The sequence below is a fragment of the Jaculus jaculus genome, chromosome 2, assembly GCF_020740685.1.
Source record: "Jaculus jaculus isolate mJacJac1 chromosome 2, mJacJac1.mat.Y.cur, whole genome shotgun sequence".
NCBI lineage: Eukaryota > Metazoa > Chordata > Mammalia > Rodentia > Dipodidae > Jaculus > Jaculus jaculus.
In genome coordinates, this window is record NC_059103.1 from 195,003,970 (window position 1) to 195,024,971 (window position 21,002).

Here is a 21,002-nt window from a genome sequence, read left to right on the forward strand (position 1 = left end):
GACTGTGAGTGGCACCACCGCACAGGTCGGGGTCCAGGACTGAATAAACAGGGGAGCACCAGCCTTCATCACGCTCTGCTTCCTCATTGTGCGCTGGATGCGATCAGCAGCCTCAAGCTCCCACCGTCTCAAGCCACACCTTCTCTGACTTGATGAACTGTGAACCAAATTAAGCCCTTCCTTTTATTTTTATTATTTATTTATTAGAGGAGGGACAGAGAGAATGGGCACACCAGGGCCTCTCGCCACTGCAAACAAACTCCTGACACATGTGCCACCATATGCATCTAGCTTACGTGAGTTCCAGGGAATCAAACCTAAGTCCCTTAGGCTTTGCAGGCAAGCACTACTAAGCCATCTCTCCAGCCCTCTTAACTAGTTTTTAGCAGGTATATTTGGTCCCATCAATGACATGATAGCTAATAGAACTTTTAACAAGAGGGATTAAAAACAAACAAACAAAAAAAACTTCTAAAGCCTCCAAGCAAAAGCCTGCACTAGTAACGCCAGCTCAGCAGAGCAGACAACACACACTAGCAAACTCCACCGCCGTGGCCGATGCTGTCCACACAGCCCATGTGTTTTTTAGCAAAACAGCGTTAGTGCTCTCCACGGTCCTCCTTCCCTTGGTGATGCACACACCATTGGCAGTAGGTCACTCCTAGAAGTCCGAAAGGATGTAAACACAGGCATTAATTGTAGCACAGAAATTAATGCCTGTGGAGAAGATAAGTCACCATCAATAGAACAATCATTAAATCTTGTGAGAGCGAGGCGCGGAATTCCAGTTTCCTACAAGGAAAAAAAAACACCCACAGGTACTGACATAAAAAGATAATCAAACCGCAGCGTGGACTAAAGGCCCAGAACAATGTTTCTTAGGGACAATGATCTGAAAAAGATGATGAAGGTATCTTCTTATTCCAGATACTATTCCATGTATTTCTTTGCAGCTCTTTTTCCCCCATCCAAATGTGTGTGTATGTCAAAAAGACTACAAAGGACATCAAATCCTAATTTTTTCCCCTGTTTTTTTGTTGTTTTTTGTTTTTGTTTTTGTGTAGTTTTTTTGAGGTAGGGTCTCATTCTAGCCCAGGTTGACCTGGAATTCACTATACACTCTCAGGGTGGCCTCGAACCTACAGCAATCCTCATACCCCTGCCTCCCAAGTGCTGGGATGGAAGGTGTGGACCACCATGCCCAGCTCAAATCCTAATTTAATGGCTCTAATCCTAGGAGAAGTGCAGGTAAATTTGGTTTTTGTAATTCTTTAAAGTACAGAGTATGCATATTTTTTCCATTTTTCACTGAAAATTACCTTCAAGTTGTATGTGACACTCGTTATCGTAAGAGAAGTACATCCAAGTTTCTCTTATTATCATCACCTTTGTAAAACAGCTTCTATCGTATACTCTAGGGCAGCTCAGAGGTCCCACATTCCCACACCAAATTAAAGTACTAGTGTATCTGGAGTCTAAACAAATGATTCTGCCATCACTCAGAGTAGCCTGAATTTAAACAGCTTAAAGATGGGTCAACACAGAAGTCTGTTCACTGTGGCATTATCTGTTGTAATTAATATATATCATGTCTCATATCCACATATCTACACCCACCACCACCACCACAGAGAGCCTCATATGGTCTCTTTTCCCACCGACCATTTCACCTCCTTTGAAACTAGTGAGAATTCCCAGGGTCATCAGTTTCCCACCAAGGACTACCCTGGGAGGAGTCTCTTCCAAAGCTCAGGTCTGACCACAGGAAGGTAGTGTATCAGGGGATGTCCTTCTCATCCCTCCTTTAGTTCTATCAAACTAAACAGTAAAATACATCAACATGTTCTAGATTCCAGAACCTCAAAAGTACAATCCCATGCCTGGGGCATGGTGATGTCTAACTGTAATCCCAGCACTAGGAGGGCAGGGACAAGAAAGCAGGAATTTAAGGTCACCCGCAGGTACATTCGTGTGTTCAGGCCAGCAGTGTTAAGAGACACAGACTCAACAACAACAAAAAAAGTTCAAAAGTGTCATGGCATGTATCTCAATTCTTTTTGTTGCTTTTTTAAAATGTTTTTATTTTTATGAGATGGGGTTTCACTCTAGCTCAGGCTGACCTGGAATTCACTCTGTAGTCTCAGGGTGGCCTCAAACTCACCATGATCCTCCTACCTCTGCCTCCCGAGTGCTGGGATTAAAGGTGCGCACCACCACCGCCGGCTCTAAATTCTTTTTTGAAAAGGGAGTAGTCTCAAATCAATATAACTGATGGTTTAAAAGAATGCTCAGTACTAGGCTGGGGAGATGGTTCAGTGGGCAAGAGCACTTGCTGAGCAAGCATGAGGGTCTGAGGTGACCTGAGTTCAATCCCCAGCATCCTCATAAACTAGGGGCGTGGCCATGCACACCTGTAGTAGCAATCTTAGGGGGAGCAGAGACCAGAGAATTGCTAGCACTCGCTGCTCAGCCAGTCTGACCAAAAACAACAGCTCCCAGGTCAGAGAGATTCAGTTTCTCAAGGAAGCACAAGCTGAGTGATAGAGGAGCGTATCTGACTTCCTTCCCTGGCCTCCACACATGCACGTGTACAAACACCACATACATCATACACACACATGCACACCACACACACTATACACACATGTACAAACACCACATACATCACACCACACATACTATACCTATACACACGCACACATGTACAACCACCACATTCATCATACACACATCACTCCACACATACTATACCTCCACACATGCACACATGTACAACCACCACATACATCATACACACATCACACCACACATACTATACCTACACACATGCACACGTAAAAACATCACATACGTCATACACACATATCAACTATACATACATACATAAATACACACACACAATCAGCATGCTACTAGCCTGTCCCAGATCCTGCTAGGGAAGAAGAAAGTAAAAAGCAGGCCAAGCACGCGAACAGTGCTGAGCAGTGGCTCACACGCTTGGTTCTTTACAGCTGTAGTTTCCTAGAGTTTCTGTAATAGGTGCACATAAGCTACATAGTCATGTTTTAAGGGCTTTAAAATTATCTAGGTTAAGACCCCACCACACAGACAAACAGGATGAAGGAACCTACAGCTCTGAGGTTCTCTGTTACATATTCTCTGGAACCTTTTGCTACTGTTGGCATCACCGAAAGAAGGAATATCTCCCCTGGGAGAGAGAAAAGCTCCCTGATTCCCTGGGCTCAATTAATTGCTCACTTTTCTTTCTTTCCTTTTTTTTTTTTTTTTTTTGTTTTTGTTTATTTTTACTTATTTATTTCAGAGCGACAGACAGAGAGAAACAGGCAGATACAGAGAGAGAATGGGCACACCAGGGCCTCCAGCTGCTGCAAAGGAACTCCAGACACATGTGCCCCCTTGCACATCTGGCTAATGTGGATCCTGGGGAATTGAGCCTCGAACCAAGGTCGTTAGGCTTCACAGGCAAGCGCTTAACCGCTAAGCCATCTCTCCAGCCCAATTGCTCACTTTTCTACATCCCCAGCACCTGTGGACTGCATATGTGGCTTCCACACTCACATTCTGTGTTTACACATCTCATTCTCCCCACTCAACTGTAAGCTCCACCAGGACCAGGGGAGGAATGTGTTGATTCCCACGGTCCCATGAGTCTTCAAATAAGAAAGGAAGAGAAGTTTCTTAAATGCGTGAGACATAGCTTTACTCTAAGTCTGAGTATTTCGTTAAGCACCTGTGAGCCATGGGTTATCAGCCACTGCAGGTAGCCAGGACGTGCTTCAGAGGTAACAGACTCCCATAGGACTGGGAGCAATCTCAAAACTTGCCCCCAAGACCCAAAGGCTCCAATGTCACCCTGACAACCAAGAGAGCAGGCACCCTGTACATGCAACAGGAAATTCCAAATTACCAAGCAAGTAAGAAGCAGAGGGTGCGCCTGCACTGGAGGGAAAGGGAAGACACCTCCCTGGCTCCCCAGAAACCTGGCTCCGGACAACATGGTCATTCTAAAGATAGAGATGAGCACAGGAGCCCTTCCTTCCCCTCATGCATTTCCCAGGTTATGAGCAGCCCGTGTATCCTCAGAAACCATTAAATATTTTCAAGTTTTCCTTCTGTTTATTGATTTCCTATTCTGCTTGGGGCTGGGGGGGGGGGTGGTCAGTGTAAATAAGTCAGTCTCCAGCTCCAGGCGCCCGCCGTCCCATGCTGGAGACGCACGGAATGTTGACTGAGCTCATCGCAAGAAGATTCCTTGTCTGAGGACAGCCCAGGGCACAGGTTACCAGTCATCTCCAAGGCTTCCACTTCCACAAGGAAGAACATGGGACAAGCTGGGCCAGGAGGCCAAAACCAGTACAACCATTCTCGGTGGCGAGCAGGTCACTGAAGTCACCCAAACCACCCCTGGCCATGGCACTCAGGAACTAAGCGTGGCCCCTTGTCTCCGTTTCCCAGTCCTCCTCCTCACAAGCTCACATGCGCTTTCTTATCTGGGGAGCTAGTAACAACTTCTTGTATGTGGAACCCCAAAGAGTTAGGAAAAAAAAAAAAAAAGGTACATGAGAACTGTGAGTCAGCTCAGCTCTGATAACTGGAGCCGTATCTCATGGAGAAGCCGCCCGGGGAAAGCCCGCATGCTGGATTCGGTTAGTGCTGGAAGGCAGCCTTCCATCTGCTCACCACGTGTGTTGGTGGCCATGTCAGCCACTTTCTGAAAGGCGTCCAAGAAGGCAGCTGCTGCTACTACTGTTGTCCTAAAAATGCAAACAGATAACAAAAGCATGAGGAATGTCTCACACTGGCAAATTCATGACAGCTCTGCGGCTAAAGCCTCTGCTTTGGAGTGCACAAACAGAACCTTCCAGAGACGCGATCCAGCTGCACACGGGCCACAACCACAGGCACGGTGGCCCCGCTTCTCTCCTGGCACTTGACTCTGGTAACAGCCTGCCTGTGTAAACTTACTACCACGAAAAATTTTGCAAAGAAGGAAAAGCAGCCGGGCGTGGTAGTGCACGTCTTTAATCCCAGCACCCGGGAGGCAGAGGTAGGAAGATCGCCATGAGTTCGAGGCCACCCTGAGACTACATAGTGAATTCTAGGTCAGCCTGAGCCAGAGTGAGACCTACCTCAAAAAACCAAAAAAAAAAGAAAAAAGAAAAAAGGAAAAGCAGGTGTTTCTACCCCTACCCCCCCCCCCAAAAAAGTGTTATAAACCAAGAGATGGCACAGCGGTTAAAGGCATTTGCTTGCAAAGCCTGACGGCCCCAGGTTCAATTCCCCAGTACCTACATAAACTACCTGCAAAGTGCCACATGCATCTGGAGTTTGACTGCAATGACAGGAGGCCCTAGTGCCCCTCTCTCTCTCTCTCTCTCTTCCTCTCTCTCTCTTCCTCTCTCTCTCTCTCGTTCTGTTTGCAAATAAAATAAATTTTTTTTAAAAGGGGGTGCTGGAGAGATGGCAGCAGTTATGGTGCTTGCTTTCAAAGCCTAATGACCAGGGTTTAAGTCCCACAATTGCATATGCATCTGAAATTCACTTGCAGCAGCTAGTGTCCCTGGCACACTCATTTTCTCTTTCTATCCCTCTCTACTTGCAAGTAAATAAAAATATTTTAAAAAACAAAACAGAGATGGCTAGAGAGATAGATGCCTTAACAGTTAAGGCACTTGCCTGCAAAGCCTAAGGACCCAGGTCTGATTCCCCAGTACCCATACATAAGCCAGATACACAAAGTGACATATGCATCACATGGAGTTCACTTGCAGTGGCTAGAGGCCCTGGCATGCCCATTCTCTCCACCACCCCCCCCACCAACTTTTGCTCGCTGTTTCTCTCTCTCTCTCTCAAATAAATATTAAAAAAAAACAAACAGAGAAATCTATTATATTTGATTCAATACAGTATGACTCAAAAATTTCAGGAGGAAAGGAGGGGGTGAAGATTAAAAGGAAAAACAAACATTATTAAAAATAGCAGAGGTTCCCTGGCCCATTCTGTGTGTGTGTCTCTCTCTCTCTGCTTGAAAATAAATAAATAAGTAAATAAATAAAAACTTGGGGCTGGAGAGATACCCACATAAAAGGCCAGAATCCCTGTGATTATGTCAGAAAGTACACTACGGCTGCCATCTAAAAGCCCATAATTCCTCAACGCATTCTAATGCGCAGTGGGGTGCTGGTGACTGTCACAGGCAAAGCACGCCTACAACAGACTTGTAAAATGTGCCTGATTGACATTGAGATGACGAGGATAAATCCAACCATTGTGTCGGATATTAATTATAAACTAGAATGAACGAATGGGCTATTTATAAATCCCAGGATGTTTGAGAAGAGATAACTTCTCCAGGGTTCACATTTGATGTCAACACTTCAAAAAATATTGCTTCAAAATGGTTTTCTGTGTATGTCACTATTTCTAAAACTATGAGCAGAATGTTTTCTCGCTCTACGAGAAGTTATCAGATCTCATCTTGAAGTCTGGCCCTAAGAGAACATTCCTAGCATCTTCCAGAAACCTTTGTTTCGTAGCCACTGTTGCTATGTTTTAAGACAGACTATTTATTTCCCTTTTCCTCCATTTTGAACTCTACTTTCTAGTTCTTAGTCTTATTTTATTAACTGCCTTCTTAGCAATGCTCACTGGAGACCAGAATCATAAGGAAATATGTGAAGGTTCGCATCAGGCCAAGTTCAGTTTATAGCCTTGCAAGCTAGGAGGGGCATGTTGGGTTGGCATGGGATGGTGTGGAATTCTGGCTCCTCTTCCCTTCATAACACTGTAGTAGTAATCAGTAGGTTCACAGAATACCAAGGAACTGAAAGCACTCAAGGGAGTTAGAAGAATCCACAAAGCAATCCCTAGCACAAAAATGAGTGTAGTAATTTCTCCTAATTCTCAGCTTTTGGAATTCAGAAAGTGTAGTTAAAAGAGCATCTAGCAGCCAAGAGTGGTGGCGCATGCCGTTAATCCCAGCACTCGGGAGGCAGAGGTAGGAGGACTGCTGTGAGTTCAAGGCCATCCCAAGACTACAGAATGAATTCCAGGTCAGCCTGGGCTAGAGGGAGACCCTACTTCAGAAAAACAAAAGGGAAAAAGAAAAAAAAAAAAAAAGAGCATCTTAAGGAGGCTGGAGAGATGGCTCAGCAACTAAGGCACTTGACTGCAAAGTCTACTGACCTCCACTAGCTAGAGGCCTGGCACACACATTCTCTTTCTTCTCTCTCTCTGCTTGCAAATAAATAAAATATTTTAAAAGGGAGAGCTGAAGAAGGCATCATGGTGCTGGGAAGAAGTGACAGAGGAGTACTCAGCACTGTAATATCTCTTTTTATTTTTATTTATTTATTTGACAGGGATAGAGGGAGGGGGAGAGAGAGAATATGGGTGCATCAGCCACTGAAAACGAACTCCAGATGCATGTGTCCCCTTGTGCATCTGGCTAACGTGGGTCCTGGGGTATAGAACCTGAGTCCTTTGGCTTTGCAGGCAAATGCCTTAACTGCTAAGCCATCCCTCCAGCCCAGCACTGCAATATCTCTATCACACCTTCCAAGCCTCAGGGTCCATTGTAGAAGTGGTGGCGGGAAGAATGTACGAGCCAAAGGAAGGGTAAGACTCCTTACAAAGTGCTCCTTCAGACACAAAATGGCCTGGATATCCATGTCTCCACAGTGCCTGACACTACCTGCAAAACCATCAAAATAGGAGGAAAAGATCATGACATCAAAATAAAAGAGAGACTGATTGAGAGGGGGAGGGGATATGATGGAGAAAGGAGTTTCAAAGGGGAAAGTGGGGGTAGGGAGGGCATTACCATGGGAAATTGTTTACAATCATGGAAGTTGCTAATAAATAAATTATAGGGCTGGAGAGATGGCTTAGCAGTTAAGTGGGTTCTCGAGCCAGATCGGCAGCAGATCGCGGCTTGCTGGTGGTGGTGGTGATGGTGGTAGTGACGGTGTGCGTGTCACACACCCTGTGCACAGACATGCAGAGGCCGAGGAAGACGCTGGGTGTTCTGCTCTATTGCTTTTCTACCTTATTTCCCTGAGCCAAAGTCTCTCACTAAATTGGGAGCTTCCAGCAGATCTCATGTTAAGCAGCTTTATTGAGGCATAACATGTATAGCATAAAAGTTACCCCTTTCAGTGTACAATTCAGTGACTTTTTGACAAACACAAAACTGCAACCATCACCACAACCCAATTTTTTAAAATATTTTTTGTTCATTTTTTATTTATTTATTTGAGAGTGACAGGCACAGGGAGAAAAACAGACAGAGGGAGAGAGAGGGAATGGGCGCGCCAGGGCTTCCAGCCACTGCAAACGAACTCCAGACACGTGCACTCCCTTGTGCATCTGGCTAACATGGGACCTGGGGAACCGAGCCTCGAACCGGGGTCCTTAGTCTTCACAGGCAAGCGCTTAACCACTAAGCCATCTCTCCAGCCCACCACAACCCAATTTTAAAACACTTCCACTGACTCCAGGAGGCTTCCTCTTACCCTTCTGTAGACAATCTCCCTGTTTAACCCTAGTCCCCGGCAACCACTCATTACACTTGGCTCTTTGAACTTACTTTCTTTAAAGATGTTTAAATAAACTTGAGGGAGAGAAAGAATAGTCACGCCAGGGCCTCTTGCCACTGCAAATAAACTCGAGACACATGTATCATTTTGTGCATTTGGCTTTACATAATGTGGTGGTTTGATTCATGTGTCCCCCAGAAACTTAGGTGTTCTGAATGCTAGGTGCCCAGCTGATGGCAATTAGGGAATTGAAGCCTCCTGGAGGCGATGTATTGTTGGGGGGCAGGCTTATACAGCCAGTTTCCCATTGCCAGAGTTTGGCACACTCTCCTGCTGCTGTTGTCAACCTGATGTTGGCCAGAAGGTGATGTCCACCCTCTGCTCATGCCACCGTTTACCCCTGCCATCATGGAGCTTCCCTTTGAGTCTATAAGCCCAAATAAACCCTTTACTCCAACAAGCTGCTCTTGGCCAGGTGTTTGCTGCCAGCAACGCGAACCTGACTGCAACACGTGAGTACTGAGGAATTGAACCTGGGCTATGAGGCTTTGTAAAGTGCCTTTAACCACCGAGCAACATCTTCCCAGCCCCATGGCAGGCTTTTTCTAGATACACTATATAAATGCAATTATACACCAGTCAACACTGGGTTTTAAACTCTGTTATGTGAAAAGGAAATAGAGATGAACAAGAAAGAACTTGGACTCTGGAGACAGACTGCCCAAGTCTGCTGTCAATTCCTAGCGATATGTCTATGGGTAAGTTACTTAGCTTATTTTAAATGTGCCTCAGTTTCCTCATCCTTAAAACTGGGCTAATAAATGCACTTACCTTGTGGAGGTGTGAAGTTTTTTTTGTTTTGTTTTGTTTTCAATTTATTTGAGAGAGCAAGAGAGAGGAAGACAGACAAAGAATGGGTGCACCGTGGCCTTTAGCCACCACAAACAAACTCTAGATGCATGCACCCTCTTGTGCATCTAGCTTATGTGGGTACTAAGGAATCAAACCTGGGTCTTTAGGCTTTTCAGGCAAGCTCCTTAACTGCTAAGCCATCTCTCCAGCCTGAGTTACGAGATTTAGACAAGCTAACATGTGCCTGGCACACAGTGGGTACTACAAAAATGGTATGCATTGTTACTTTATGTAACAGGCTCTCAAAATTCCGGCAGCAGGAGGCAGAGAAGATGAGTCCAATCTTACATGTGGGAATCCGGGGCCAGGATTTATGGTCAATGAAACTGTAACGCTCTCTGGCTGTAACACTTCCAAAATCATCCCCAATCTGCATGCCAGCCCTCTCCCTCCCGCCTCGGCTAGGAGACATCTTTTCCCATTGAACACGTGGCTTCTACTTACCGCAGCTGGGACTGCAGCTTGCCGGCTTTGTTGATGAAATCTTCCCAAACTGGATAGCTCCCCTGCAATGAAACAAACACCAATAAGTCACGCTGGGACTGGTGACACCTATCACTACATAATTCCAACTATGCCAAGAATAACCTGGTCTGTGCTGGGTAGCCCAGGCGAGCCCAGGCACTGGCTTGAGAGCGCATTTAGAATTTGCTTAGTCTCTGCAACCTTGCAAATACTACAGGCATCCACAGGAACTGGCTTGGCCTATCTAACAAATACACTTCAGAGTTGGAACATGGTAGGCCAAAATTTAAGAAGCACAGCACATTCAGGGCTCTATTCTGATCCAGCTGTCCTGACACACAGGCCTGTCAGTCCCCACCTCTGTCCCACAGAGCAAGGAGAAGGGAGCCAGTGGACTGGGACTCCATAGAAGTAGCATTAGACTACCAGACTCCCAAGGCTGGAAGTGACCTAAATATAGCCACCAGCTGATGTTTAATCCCAACATCCAACAGGTGGGTTCTCTAGCATACTCGAGCTACCAACCTCATCACTCTCTGGGGCAACCCTATGTCAGCCAGGTACTTGATGTTCATGCAGCTCAACCTTCTGGAAGGCCTTAGAATTAAGAACAATAATCTGCCAGGCGTTGTGGCGCACTCCTTTAATCCCAGCACTCGGGAGGCAGAGGTAGGAGGATCACTGTGAGTTCGAGGCCACCCTGAGACTACAGAGTGAATTCCAGGTCAGCCTAAGCTAGAGCGAGACCCTACCTCGAAAAAACAAAATGAGAAAAAAAACTAAGAAGAATAAACCTTCTTCCAAATGGAACTGTGACCAAAGTCCCATGGCACTTCTCCAGGGGACCTCACTGCATCCTGGAGACAACGTCCTCTGAGTGCCGTCCTGAGTACTCAGTGGTCAGACACTACCACGCATGTACAGAAGCAAGTCTGACACTTCCCTTGCCACACACATTAAAATTATGTTGGGACCAGGAAGCAATCCACCAAGAGGTGACTCAAAATAAACCCAGAAAAGGTAAAACGTGGGAAGAGAGATGGTGCTTGCACTGAAACACTCCAACAGAGAACTAGAAACACACACCTAGGGGTTTTGGTAACAGAGCAGAAACATTATGCACCTTGTCAAGGTAAAAATAACATAGTATCTCTTAATTCTATCAAGGAGAGAAAGGAAAAATTAGAATAAGGTTAGGCATCACATATTTCATTACCGCAGCTGTGCAGTCTGAATGTATGCCCCCCCATAGACTCAGGTGTCTTATGAAAATTGAGGCTGCAGCCTCAGCCCCTAGCAGGCAGACTCCTGTTTGGGGGTGGGGGGGTCACTGGGGTGGATCTGAATTCCAGCCTAAAGGTATGCAGAGAGGTTTTGGGGTCTGGCTGTGGGGTGGTGACTCTGCTTGGATTTATGAACAGCGACTAGCTTCCTCCCTCATTTGATAGAACTTCCCCTGGATCTGTAAGCTTAAAAGAAACCCCTTCCTCCCAAAACCATGTCTGGTTTAGGGTGTTCATGTCAGCCACATGGAACTGACTACAACAGCAGCCAAATCAAAATTGTCTTCAACTACAACCAAATGAGACCATGGGACCACCTTCCTAGTGGTTTTGGTCAACCTTTCCTCCAACCCTTCTAGAACCCTCTCAGGCATTCTGCACTGCACAGCCCTTTGCTGTGGGGCTATCCTATGCAGGGAAAATCTAGCCGGCAGTCCTGGCCCCTTCCCACTTGATAGGTACCAGCAGCTTTCAACCCTTGAGAGTGAAATCATGACTCAAGGAGTCCCAAGAAAGCCAGGCATGGTGGCGCATGCCTTTGATCCCAGCACTAGAAAGCCAGGCATGGTGGTGCACGCCTTTGATCCCAGCACTAGAAAGGCAGACGTAGGAAGATTGCTGTGAGTTCAAGGCCATCTTGAAACTACATAGTGACTTCCAGGTCAGCCTAGGCTAAAGTGAGACCCTACCTCGGGGTGTGAGGGGGAAGGGATGTCCCAAGATGACAAAATCACTCTTGGTTAAGAACCACTGCCTGAAGAGAGCACCTAAAAACATGTTTTTTAACCAAAATAAATTAGTTTATCTGCACTTCAGTCATTTGCTCAGTATGACTTCACTTCAAACGTTTCCTTCTATTAAATAAAAACAACATTTTTTAAATTTTGAAAATGATATGCTGGGCTGGATAGATGACTTAGCAGTTGACGAGTTTGCCTGCAAAGCCAAAGAACCCAGGTTCAATTCTCCAGAACCCACGTAAGCCAGATGCACAGGGTGGCACATGTATCTGGAGCTTGTTTGTAGCACCTGGAGGTCCTGGTGTGCCCATGCTCTATCTGCCTCTTTCTCTCCCTAAAATAAATAAAATACTTTTATAAAATAAAACAAAGCAGGAGAAACACCTTGCTAAAAATTGCCAATTTGTGTACGTCTCTGGCTAAATTCTACCTGAAGATGTGCACAGAAGTATTCAGCAAGCCGCTGGTCATACTGAACGGGTCACTCTGGGAGCTGAGACTGAGGCAACGCACTGCTTCCTTTGTTGTCCTTTCCTCTGTGGCCGCTCGGCCTTGCACAGCGGCGACTCAGCCTCGGTGTTTATTCCGAGGCCATTTGCTCCCATGAGACGCGACACTGTGCACGGCAGGCAGCCTGCCGGACTGATCCCTGGAGCCCTTTGGCAGCTGCGTCTGAACTACTACTGTCAAGCAACATCTGGACTTGGATTTTATCACTGCATGGCTTCCAGGAGCCCGGCAGGTATTTCAATGGAAGGGCGGGACTGTGTGTTAACAAGTGATCAGGGTGTGGCGCCTAGTGCCTGTCACCCTAGCACTTGGGAGGGGGAAAAGGAAGATCACAAATTCAAGGGTATCTTTGGCTACCAAGTTCAAAGCCAGCCAGGGCTACAGGAGACCCTATCATGCTCCTCCACGCCCCTCCGCACAAAAAGTAAATGAAATTTTGAGAAAGCTCAGGTCACCAAGTGCAAGCCAATCAAAACTTCCTGAGGATGCCAACCTTGACACCAATATATTTACCATTTTCTTACTAAGTCTAGAGATGAACCATTGTCTCACAACTATAACCACACCAGTGAAGGAGTAAGGGCAATTCAGAGACCTCGAGCTGACCTCCAGAGATCTCTGTTCAGAGGGGGACAGGCTGACAGACACCCTCAGAGCACTGAGGTGCATGGCAACCTCATCTAGCCTTCACCATTCACCAGAGCTAAAGACAGAGCCCTTCTGAAAAGCCCAAGGCCATTCTGAAATGCTGCTCAGCTTCTGCAAGCTGGAGGCCCCACTGTTTTGTACAGAAGGGAGCAGAACATGAGAAAAAGGCTCTCCCCACCCAAGCACCAGCCACCCCTGCCCAGGATAGCCTGGAAAATATTTATCAAGAGGAGTTGAAGCAAACTGGGTGAGGTGGCACACAACTGCAATCCTAGGAGTTGGAGGAAGGAAGAACAGAAGTTCAAGGCCAGCCTTAGTTGTAATCATGAACTCAAGGTCAGCCTGGACTCCATGAGTCTCTTTTTTGGTTTTGATTTGTCATTTTTTTTAAAGATTTTTATTTCCAAGTAGAAGAATAGATTAACGGGGGTGAAAAGGCCCAAAGTGAAGTCAGGGGAAGAGACTGAGTAAAGGAAAGGTGGTGGGAGGGCTAATCAAAATCTAAGAGGATGTAAATAAATCCTATGGAATCCTCCAGTTTCGGACAATGGAACATTCAGGAGCCATAGATCGTTGTTAGAAAATTTTCAGCGCCAGGGATGAGATGCTTCCAGAGAGTTGTTGGCCAGGGAGGTCCCTGATGCACCCAAAACATTACAGGCCATTGCCAAGGCCCTTGGTTTCCCACCAGGAATAGATGGTAAGACCCTATTGCTGAAGATTCCACATACTTGGGCTGCAAAGCCATTGAGAAATCCTGCTGGAACTGAGCTGATAACCGCCTCCATATAGACCAGCTGACAAAAAGCTGGAAAAAGCCATTCTACATGTAGTTCAATGGGAGAAAGAGATACCACCAGTGAAGATACTCAACAGTGGACACTGAAAGCCTTATAATTGACCAGCCAGGCCAAATGAGCCAACGGGTGCAATAGTGGCAGGTCAGTCATGGTGGAAACCAACTGCCCTCCAACTGGACTGGAGGCCTGCTCCATGGGGGGGAACACATCCCTGATACTGAAAACTTACAACAGGGGTAGTCACAAGACTTAGGGGTGTAACATCTGCTGATGTCTGGAAAAATGTATATACTATGCTTATCAAACTGCCCAGTGAGCACTTCTCTTAAGATTTATACCCTCATATTAATGATACTCTCACTTTGGGTAGAGAATCTCTTTTCATATGGACTTGGGATGACTCAGAAGGTATCATAGTGCTGGAAAGAAGTGACTGGAGTACTGAGTAACATCTCAATCACACTTTCCAAGGCTGAGGGTCTAATGTGGAAGAGGTGGCGGAAAGAATGTAAGAGCCAAAGGAAGGGTAGGACTCCTTACAACGTGCTCCCTCCAGACATAAAATGGCCTGGATATCCATGACCTCATAGTGGCTGACACTACCTACACAAGACCATCATAAGAGGAGGAAAAGATCATGACATCAAAATAAAAGAGAGACTGATTGAGATGGGGAGGGGATATGATGGAGAATGGAGTTTCAAAGGGGAAAGTGGGGGGGGAAGGAGGGTATTACCAGGGGATACTTTTTATAATCATGGAAAATGTTAATAAAAATTGCGAAGAAAAAAGATTTTTATTGTATTTGAGAGACAGAGAGCAAATGATATAGAGAAAACTCCAGACGCATGTACCACCTTGTACATCTGGCTGACGTGGATCCTGGGGAATTGAACCTGGGCCCTTTGGCTTTGCAGGCAAACGCCTTAACCGCTAAGCCATCAACTGAAGCACAAGGCATCAACTGAAGTTGCCACCAGCTGATCAATGGCTACAGAGATGTAGTGTGGCTACAGTGTGGAATACTGGCAAGCCATAAAGAATGCAATCCTGTCACTGCACCAGACTGGGTAAAGGCGGGGATGTTACACTAGATGAAGTGGGCCCGACAGGAAAAGCAAACCTGCTCTCGCACATGTAGAATCGAAAGATAAGGCTGATCTCATAAATTACTACAGAACAGTGGTTACCAGAAGAGGCAGTGGGAGGGAATGGGAATGTTGGTCAAAGGATATTTAATCATGGCTAGATAGGAAGGGCAAAGTCCAGAATATAGAGATAGAAGATAGACAAATGATTACCTAGGGGAGAAGGGATAAAAAATCACTATGTGGGAGTAAGAAATGAGGAACTACCACCAAAGGCTATGAAGTTTCTACTTGGGGCGATGAAAATATCCACAAACAGTGTGGTAACAGATGTCTTAGGACAAACTAAAAAGCATCGACTATACACAGGGTAAACCGTGTAGGGAGCACATTGTTTCTCAACAAAGCCATACGAATAAAGGAGGTGACATCTAAAAGGTTCCAATGCAGTGGCTGGCACACGGAAAGGGACAAGTTAGATGGGATGAGTGGGCGCCATCACACAGACCTGAGGGACTGTGCTCAGGAAGTTGCCTGGGAGCCTTGTTGCAAACCAGTCCTAAGGTAAGGATGCCTCCTTCTTGGTCCTCGGTGTAGAACCAGACAAGGTGGGAGGGAGGGAGTCTGCATGTCAAGATGAGATCCCCCCACCTAAGAGCACACCAAAGCAGGGCTGGGACGAAGATGGCTCAGTGGTTAAAGCGCGTGCTTGCAAAGTCACTGGCCCAGGTTGAACTCCCACACTGACTACGGGAGGCGGATGCAAAAGAGTGGCACAAGCACCTGGTGTTCATTTGCACAGAGGCAAGAGGCCCTGGCACACCCAGACACACATATGCATGCACATACATGTGCAAATAAATGGAAATTTTTTTTAAATATAGAGAGATAGACCAAGGCAATTAGATCTATCTGTGGTATCAGTTGGTTTGTCTGCCACTCAAACAGATGGCAGGGAAGAGTGCTCACATACCTCCATCATAAAACTCCTCACTTAGGCGAGAACACAGCACAGTGATACAGCACACTACACAATGGTACAGCGTAATATATATGAGGTCCGAGGTTCAATTTCCAGCACAAAAAAAAAAAAAAAAAAACCCACCTCCTTACCTGTCTCCACACAGAGCCTCACTTCGGTCATTACCAAATTAACAATAAAAGGAGGGTTCCCTCTCACCAAGGGGTATAGCACATGCTCCCCACCTACAAACACCCACTCAGTCACAAAGAAGGCTGCCAAAAGCAGCTCTCTCCTGTCTTAACGCTATTTGACAATCTATCAAAGAGTATCAGGCCCACCTGTTTTAGACAATCTGTAATTTAATGGATTCCTGCTTTAAAAAAAATAAATCAACTTCTCAGAACAGAAGACAAAAACCTGATTGTTGAGAAATAGGCGGGGAAGGGGGGGACACGTAAATGCTATTAAAACTTGAAAGCAAGGTGATGCCTGGTTGTACCGGATTGCTTTATAAGTTTCTTTCAAGGAAAAAAGTTTCTACGAACCTAAAGTAGTTTTACTACAATAAATTCACACATTTGAAGGTTGTGAGCAAGGAGGAAGAAGGTAACTGTAGAGAAGTTAAAAGGAAGCCGGATATGGTGGTGCATTGCCTTTAATCCCAGCATTCAGGAGGCAGAAGTAGGAGGATCACCGTGAGTTCAAGGCCACCCTGATATTCCAGGTCAGCCTGGGCTAGAGCAAGACTCTATCTGGAAAAGAGAAAGAGACAAAGAGAAAAAGCCTTGGGGGAGGGAGCAAAGAAGAAAGATTACCAACAAGATGATCATACTCAGGTTTCAGAAGAAACTTGGAAATCAAGTCCCCATACGCACAACCCTTCTGGAAGCCATGTCCCATGTTCTAACCATGAAGAAGCTGCAAGTTCCGACCAGTTTCTGTAGTGTTCTGTGCACGGTGGAGGAAATCCTGAGGAATTAACGCTTTCCCAGGCTAAGGGAAGCTCTCACACACCCTTACACGGCGGTGTTCACCAGGGAACACAAGCAGGTTTTAGAATTCCCAGACACACCACCACCAAAGAGTATGTGTCTGGAGGGCATGGTGGCACGTGCCTTTAATCCCAGCACTTGGGAGCCTGAGTCTACACAGAGAACTCCAGGTCAGACCGGGCTAGAGTGAGACCCTACCTCGGAAATCAAACCAAAACAAACACCACCACCAAAAAAAAGAATATAAGGATCAGACTGTACCCAGGTTCTGCTTGAACCAAAGGCACAAAGAAAGACCCTCCTGGGCTGGAGAGATGACTCAGCAGTTAAGGTGCTTGCCTGTGAAGCCTAAGGACTCAGGTTTGACTCCCTTGGTCCCATGTAAATCAGACATACAGTGATGCAAGCATGCAATGCTGCACATGGGCACAAGCATCTGGAGTTTAACTGCAGTGGCTGGAGGCCCTGGAGCACCAATTCTTACTCCCCCATGCTCACACTCACTCCTGCTCTCTCTCACAAACACATTTTAAAAAATGGAGGGCTGAAGAGATGGCTTAGCACTTTAGCACTTGCCTGTGAAGCCTAAGGACCCCAGTTCAAGGCTCAATTCCCCAGGACCCACATTAGCCAGATGCACAGGGGGCATTTGTGTCTGGAGTTCATTTGCAGTAGCTGGAGGCTCTGGCATGCCCATTCTCTCTGTCTGCCTGTGTCTCAAATAAATAAATAAAACAATTTTAAAAATGGATATGGAAAGGATTATACTTAGTGAGGTAGAACAGGCCCAGAAAGCCAAACGTCATTTTCTCTATGTGGATCCTAGCTACAAATGACTGGACTTCTGTGTGAGTAGGAATAAAACTCAGTAGCAAAGGCCAGTAACCTAGAAAGGAGATATAAAGGGAATACAAAGGGATGGAGGTGGGACTTAATAGGATGGTATTGTTTATATGTAAATAGAAGACCAGATTACTAGGGGTGAAAGGCCTAACTGAGGTCAGGGGAAGAGATTGAGTAAAGGAAAGGTAGAAAGTGGGCTAATCAAAATCTAAGAGGATATAAATAAGTCATATGGAAACCTATTTTTTTGGGCAATGGAACACCCAGAAGCCATATATTGTTACTAGAAAATTTTCAATGTCAGGGATGGGATATCTTCCAGTGAGTTGTTGGCCAGGGAGGTCACTGATGCCCCCAAAACATTATAGGCCACTGCCCAAGGCTCTTGGTTTCCCACCAGCAATAGATGGGAAGACCCTATTGCTGAAGATTCCATATACTTGGGCTGCAAGGTCACTGAGAAATCCTGCTGGAACTGAGCTGATAACCTCCTCCATGTAGACCAACTGACAGAAAGCTGGAAAGAGCCATACTGCATATAGTTCAAAGGGAGAAAGAGAAATTACCAGTGGAGATACTCAACAGTGGACACTGCAAGCCTTAAATTTGGCCAGCCAAACCAAACAATCCAACAGGTGCAACAGTGGCACATCTGTTATGGGCAAAACCAACCACTCTCTAATTGGACTGGAGGCTCACTCCATGGGAGAGAATACTTCCCTGATACTGAAAACCTACAATAGGGGTAGTCATGAGCCCTAGGGGTATAATATCTGTTGCTGTCTGGCTAAAAGTATATACTAAGCTCACCTAACTACCCAGTAAGCACTTCTCTTAATGTTCATACCCATATATTAATGCTAGTCTCACTTTTGGTTAGAGAAGCTTCACTTTTCAGATGACTCAGAAGGCACCATGGTACTGAGAAGAAGTGAAAGAGGAGTGTTCGGCACTGAAACATCTCTATCACACCTTCCAAGGCTCAGGGTCCATTGCCAAAGAGGTGGCAGAAAGAATGTAAGTGCCAAAGGAAGGGTAGGACTCCTTACAACTTGGTCCTCTAGACACAAAATGGTCTGGATATCCATGACCTTGCAATGGCTGACACTACCTACAGAAGACCATCATAATAGGAGGAAAAGATCATGACATCAAAATGAAAGAGCGACTGATTAAGATGGGGAAGGAGTATGATGGACAGTGGAGCTGCAAAGGGGAAAGTGGACGGAGGGAGAGAATTTCCATGGGTTATTGTTCATAATTATGGAAGTTGTCAACTTAAAAAAAAAATTAAAAAAGACACTCCTCCCAGGAGCCAGTGGAGGCCTTGGAAAAAGTGAGTACAGAGCTTTAAGAATGCTTGAACATGGGCTAGAGAGATGGCTTAATGGTTAAGGCACCTGTCTGCCAAGCCAAAAGATCCATGTTTGATTCCCAAGGTCCCAAGTAAGCCAGATCAGGTACAGAAGGTGGCACATGCATCTTGAGTTTGTTTGCAGCATCTAGAGGCCCTGGCACACCCGTTCATTCCCTCTCTCTCTCTCTCTCTCTCTCTCTCTCTCTCTCTCTCTCTTTCTCTCACTCAAATAAAATATTTTATATATAAAAAAAGAATGCTTGAATATAAAACTAGATCACACACCAGGGTGGAAGAGAAAAGAAAGGCTGAGTCGGGCATGGTGGCACACACCTTTAATCCCAGCACTCAGGGGGCAGAGGTAGGAGCATTGCTGAGGGTTCAAGGCCACCCAGAGACTACACAGTGAAATCCAGGTCAGCCTGGGCTAGAGTGAGACCCTACCTCAACAAACAACAATAAAACAAAGGGAAGAGAAAGTCCTACTTCCCATGTATTAAGAGGACTCCCTTTGAGCCACGGGCCAGTCTCCAGTATGTGAGCGGCGGGGGCTTCCCTGAGCACATGACTTCATTTCTCAGGTCTGCAGCCAGCTACCCCACACCACCCCATGACTGTCTTCTCTTCACACCTCCTGGGACACTCAACAATCTTGAAAACTCCCACTCATCCATCACTACCCAGCTCAAATGTCTTTTTCTAGAACATTCTGTGCCACACTTCCTTCCTGCCCACCCTCCTGAGTTGGCTGCATCCATTTCCTCAACCTAATACCTCATGTGTTTCATCTATGAGTGAAAGTTTGTCCTTCTCAAACACAGGACCAATATATGAGGGAAGGAAAAACATTTCCAGGACTGGAGAGATGGTTTAATGGTGAAGGTGCTTGCCTGCAAAGCCAAAGGACCCAGGTTTGATTCCTCAAGACCTATGTAAACCAGATGTACAAGGTGGCACATGCATCTGTTTGCAGAGGCTAGAGACACTGGCACACCCATTATGTCTCTCTACCTGCCTCTTTTTCTCTCAAATAAATAAGTGAATAAATTTTTTAAGAAAACAAATGCATTTGAAGCTTACAGTCACAATGACAAGAAAACAGGGGGCCCAGCTGGCTTTTCTAGAACGACACTGGGATGGTGCATTTTCACCGAGAAGCAACACTGGGCAGGGTGGACTAAATGACCAAGGATGTCCTTCAAGGGTAAGGCCCAGAGTTGAGCCACAAGTGAGACAGCAAAGGCAGCTATCATTAAAATGACAGCCAGTGACATCAATTCCAAGCCAGCCAGGTGACTGGCAATCCACACATCTGGTAGCAGCCTGGTCCCTTTAGGAAACAAAGAATGAAGTCCTGGTCTTACTTTTTTTTCCTTCCAATTTTTCCAAGTAGGATCTCCCTCTAGCCCAGGCTGACCTGGAATTCACTATGTAGTCTCAGGGTGGCCTTGAACTCACAGTGATCCTCCTACCTCTGACTCCTGAGTGCTGGGATTAAAAGCGTGCGCCACCATGCCTGGCTCCTGGTCTTTTAAAGGAAAAGGCTTCCCAAATCTCCTTCCCCTCAAAAGTTGGGACGGGGGTGAGGAGAGAGCTAACCAGTGTGAGTTGCTTTTCCCATGCCCACCCTTAAGGCAGAGCCATGGTAAACATCCAGGTCCCTCTTCTTCCACGTGTCCCGAGGCAGAAGATGGCCCAAGGCGGGGCAGAGCTCCGGAGTCCTTCAAAAGCCATTCTGGCTTGAGCTTGCCTGGCTTGCTTTTCTTTGCATTAAACAGAGGCCCAGGGTGGCTTCCTACTGTTGGTGCAGAAGGACAAACTCCTGAGCACAGCTAGTTAATG

The 21,002-nt window shown here is 46.0% G+C and overlaps 1 protein-coding gene across 7 annotated transcripts in view; it reads right to left on the minus strand.

Moving 5' to 3' along the window:
* The window catches only part of Mtss1 (MTSS I-BAR domain containing 1), a 170,958-nt gene that overhangs the window by 127,794 nt on the left and 22,162 nt on the right, over nucleotides 1-21,002 (minus strand). For all 7 annotated transcript variants that reach the window (XM_045143046.1, XM_045143048.1, XM_004661347.3 and 4 more), the window contains exons 2-3: nucleotides 9,915-9,976; nucleotides 4,702-4,775 (exon numbers count right to left, since the gene is read on the minus strand). In XM_045143046.1, coding sequence (XP_044998981.1) covers nucleotides 4,702-4,775; nucleotides 9,915-9,976 — 136 coding nt within the window. The remainder of the gene's footprint in view (nucleotides 1-4,701; nucleotides 4,776-9,914; nucleotides 9,977-21,002) is intronic.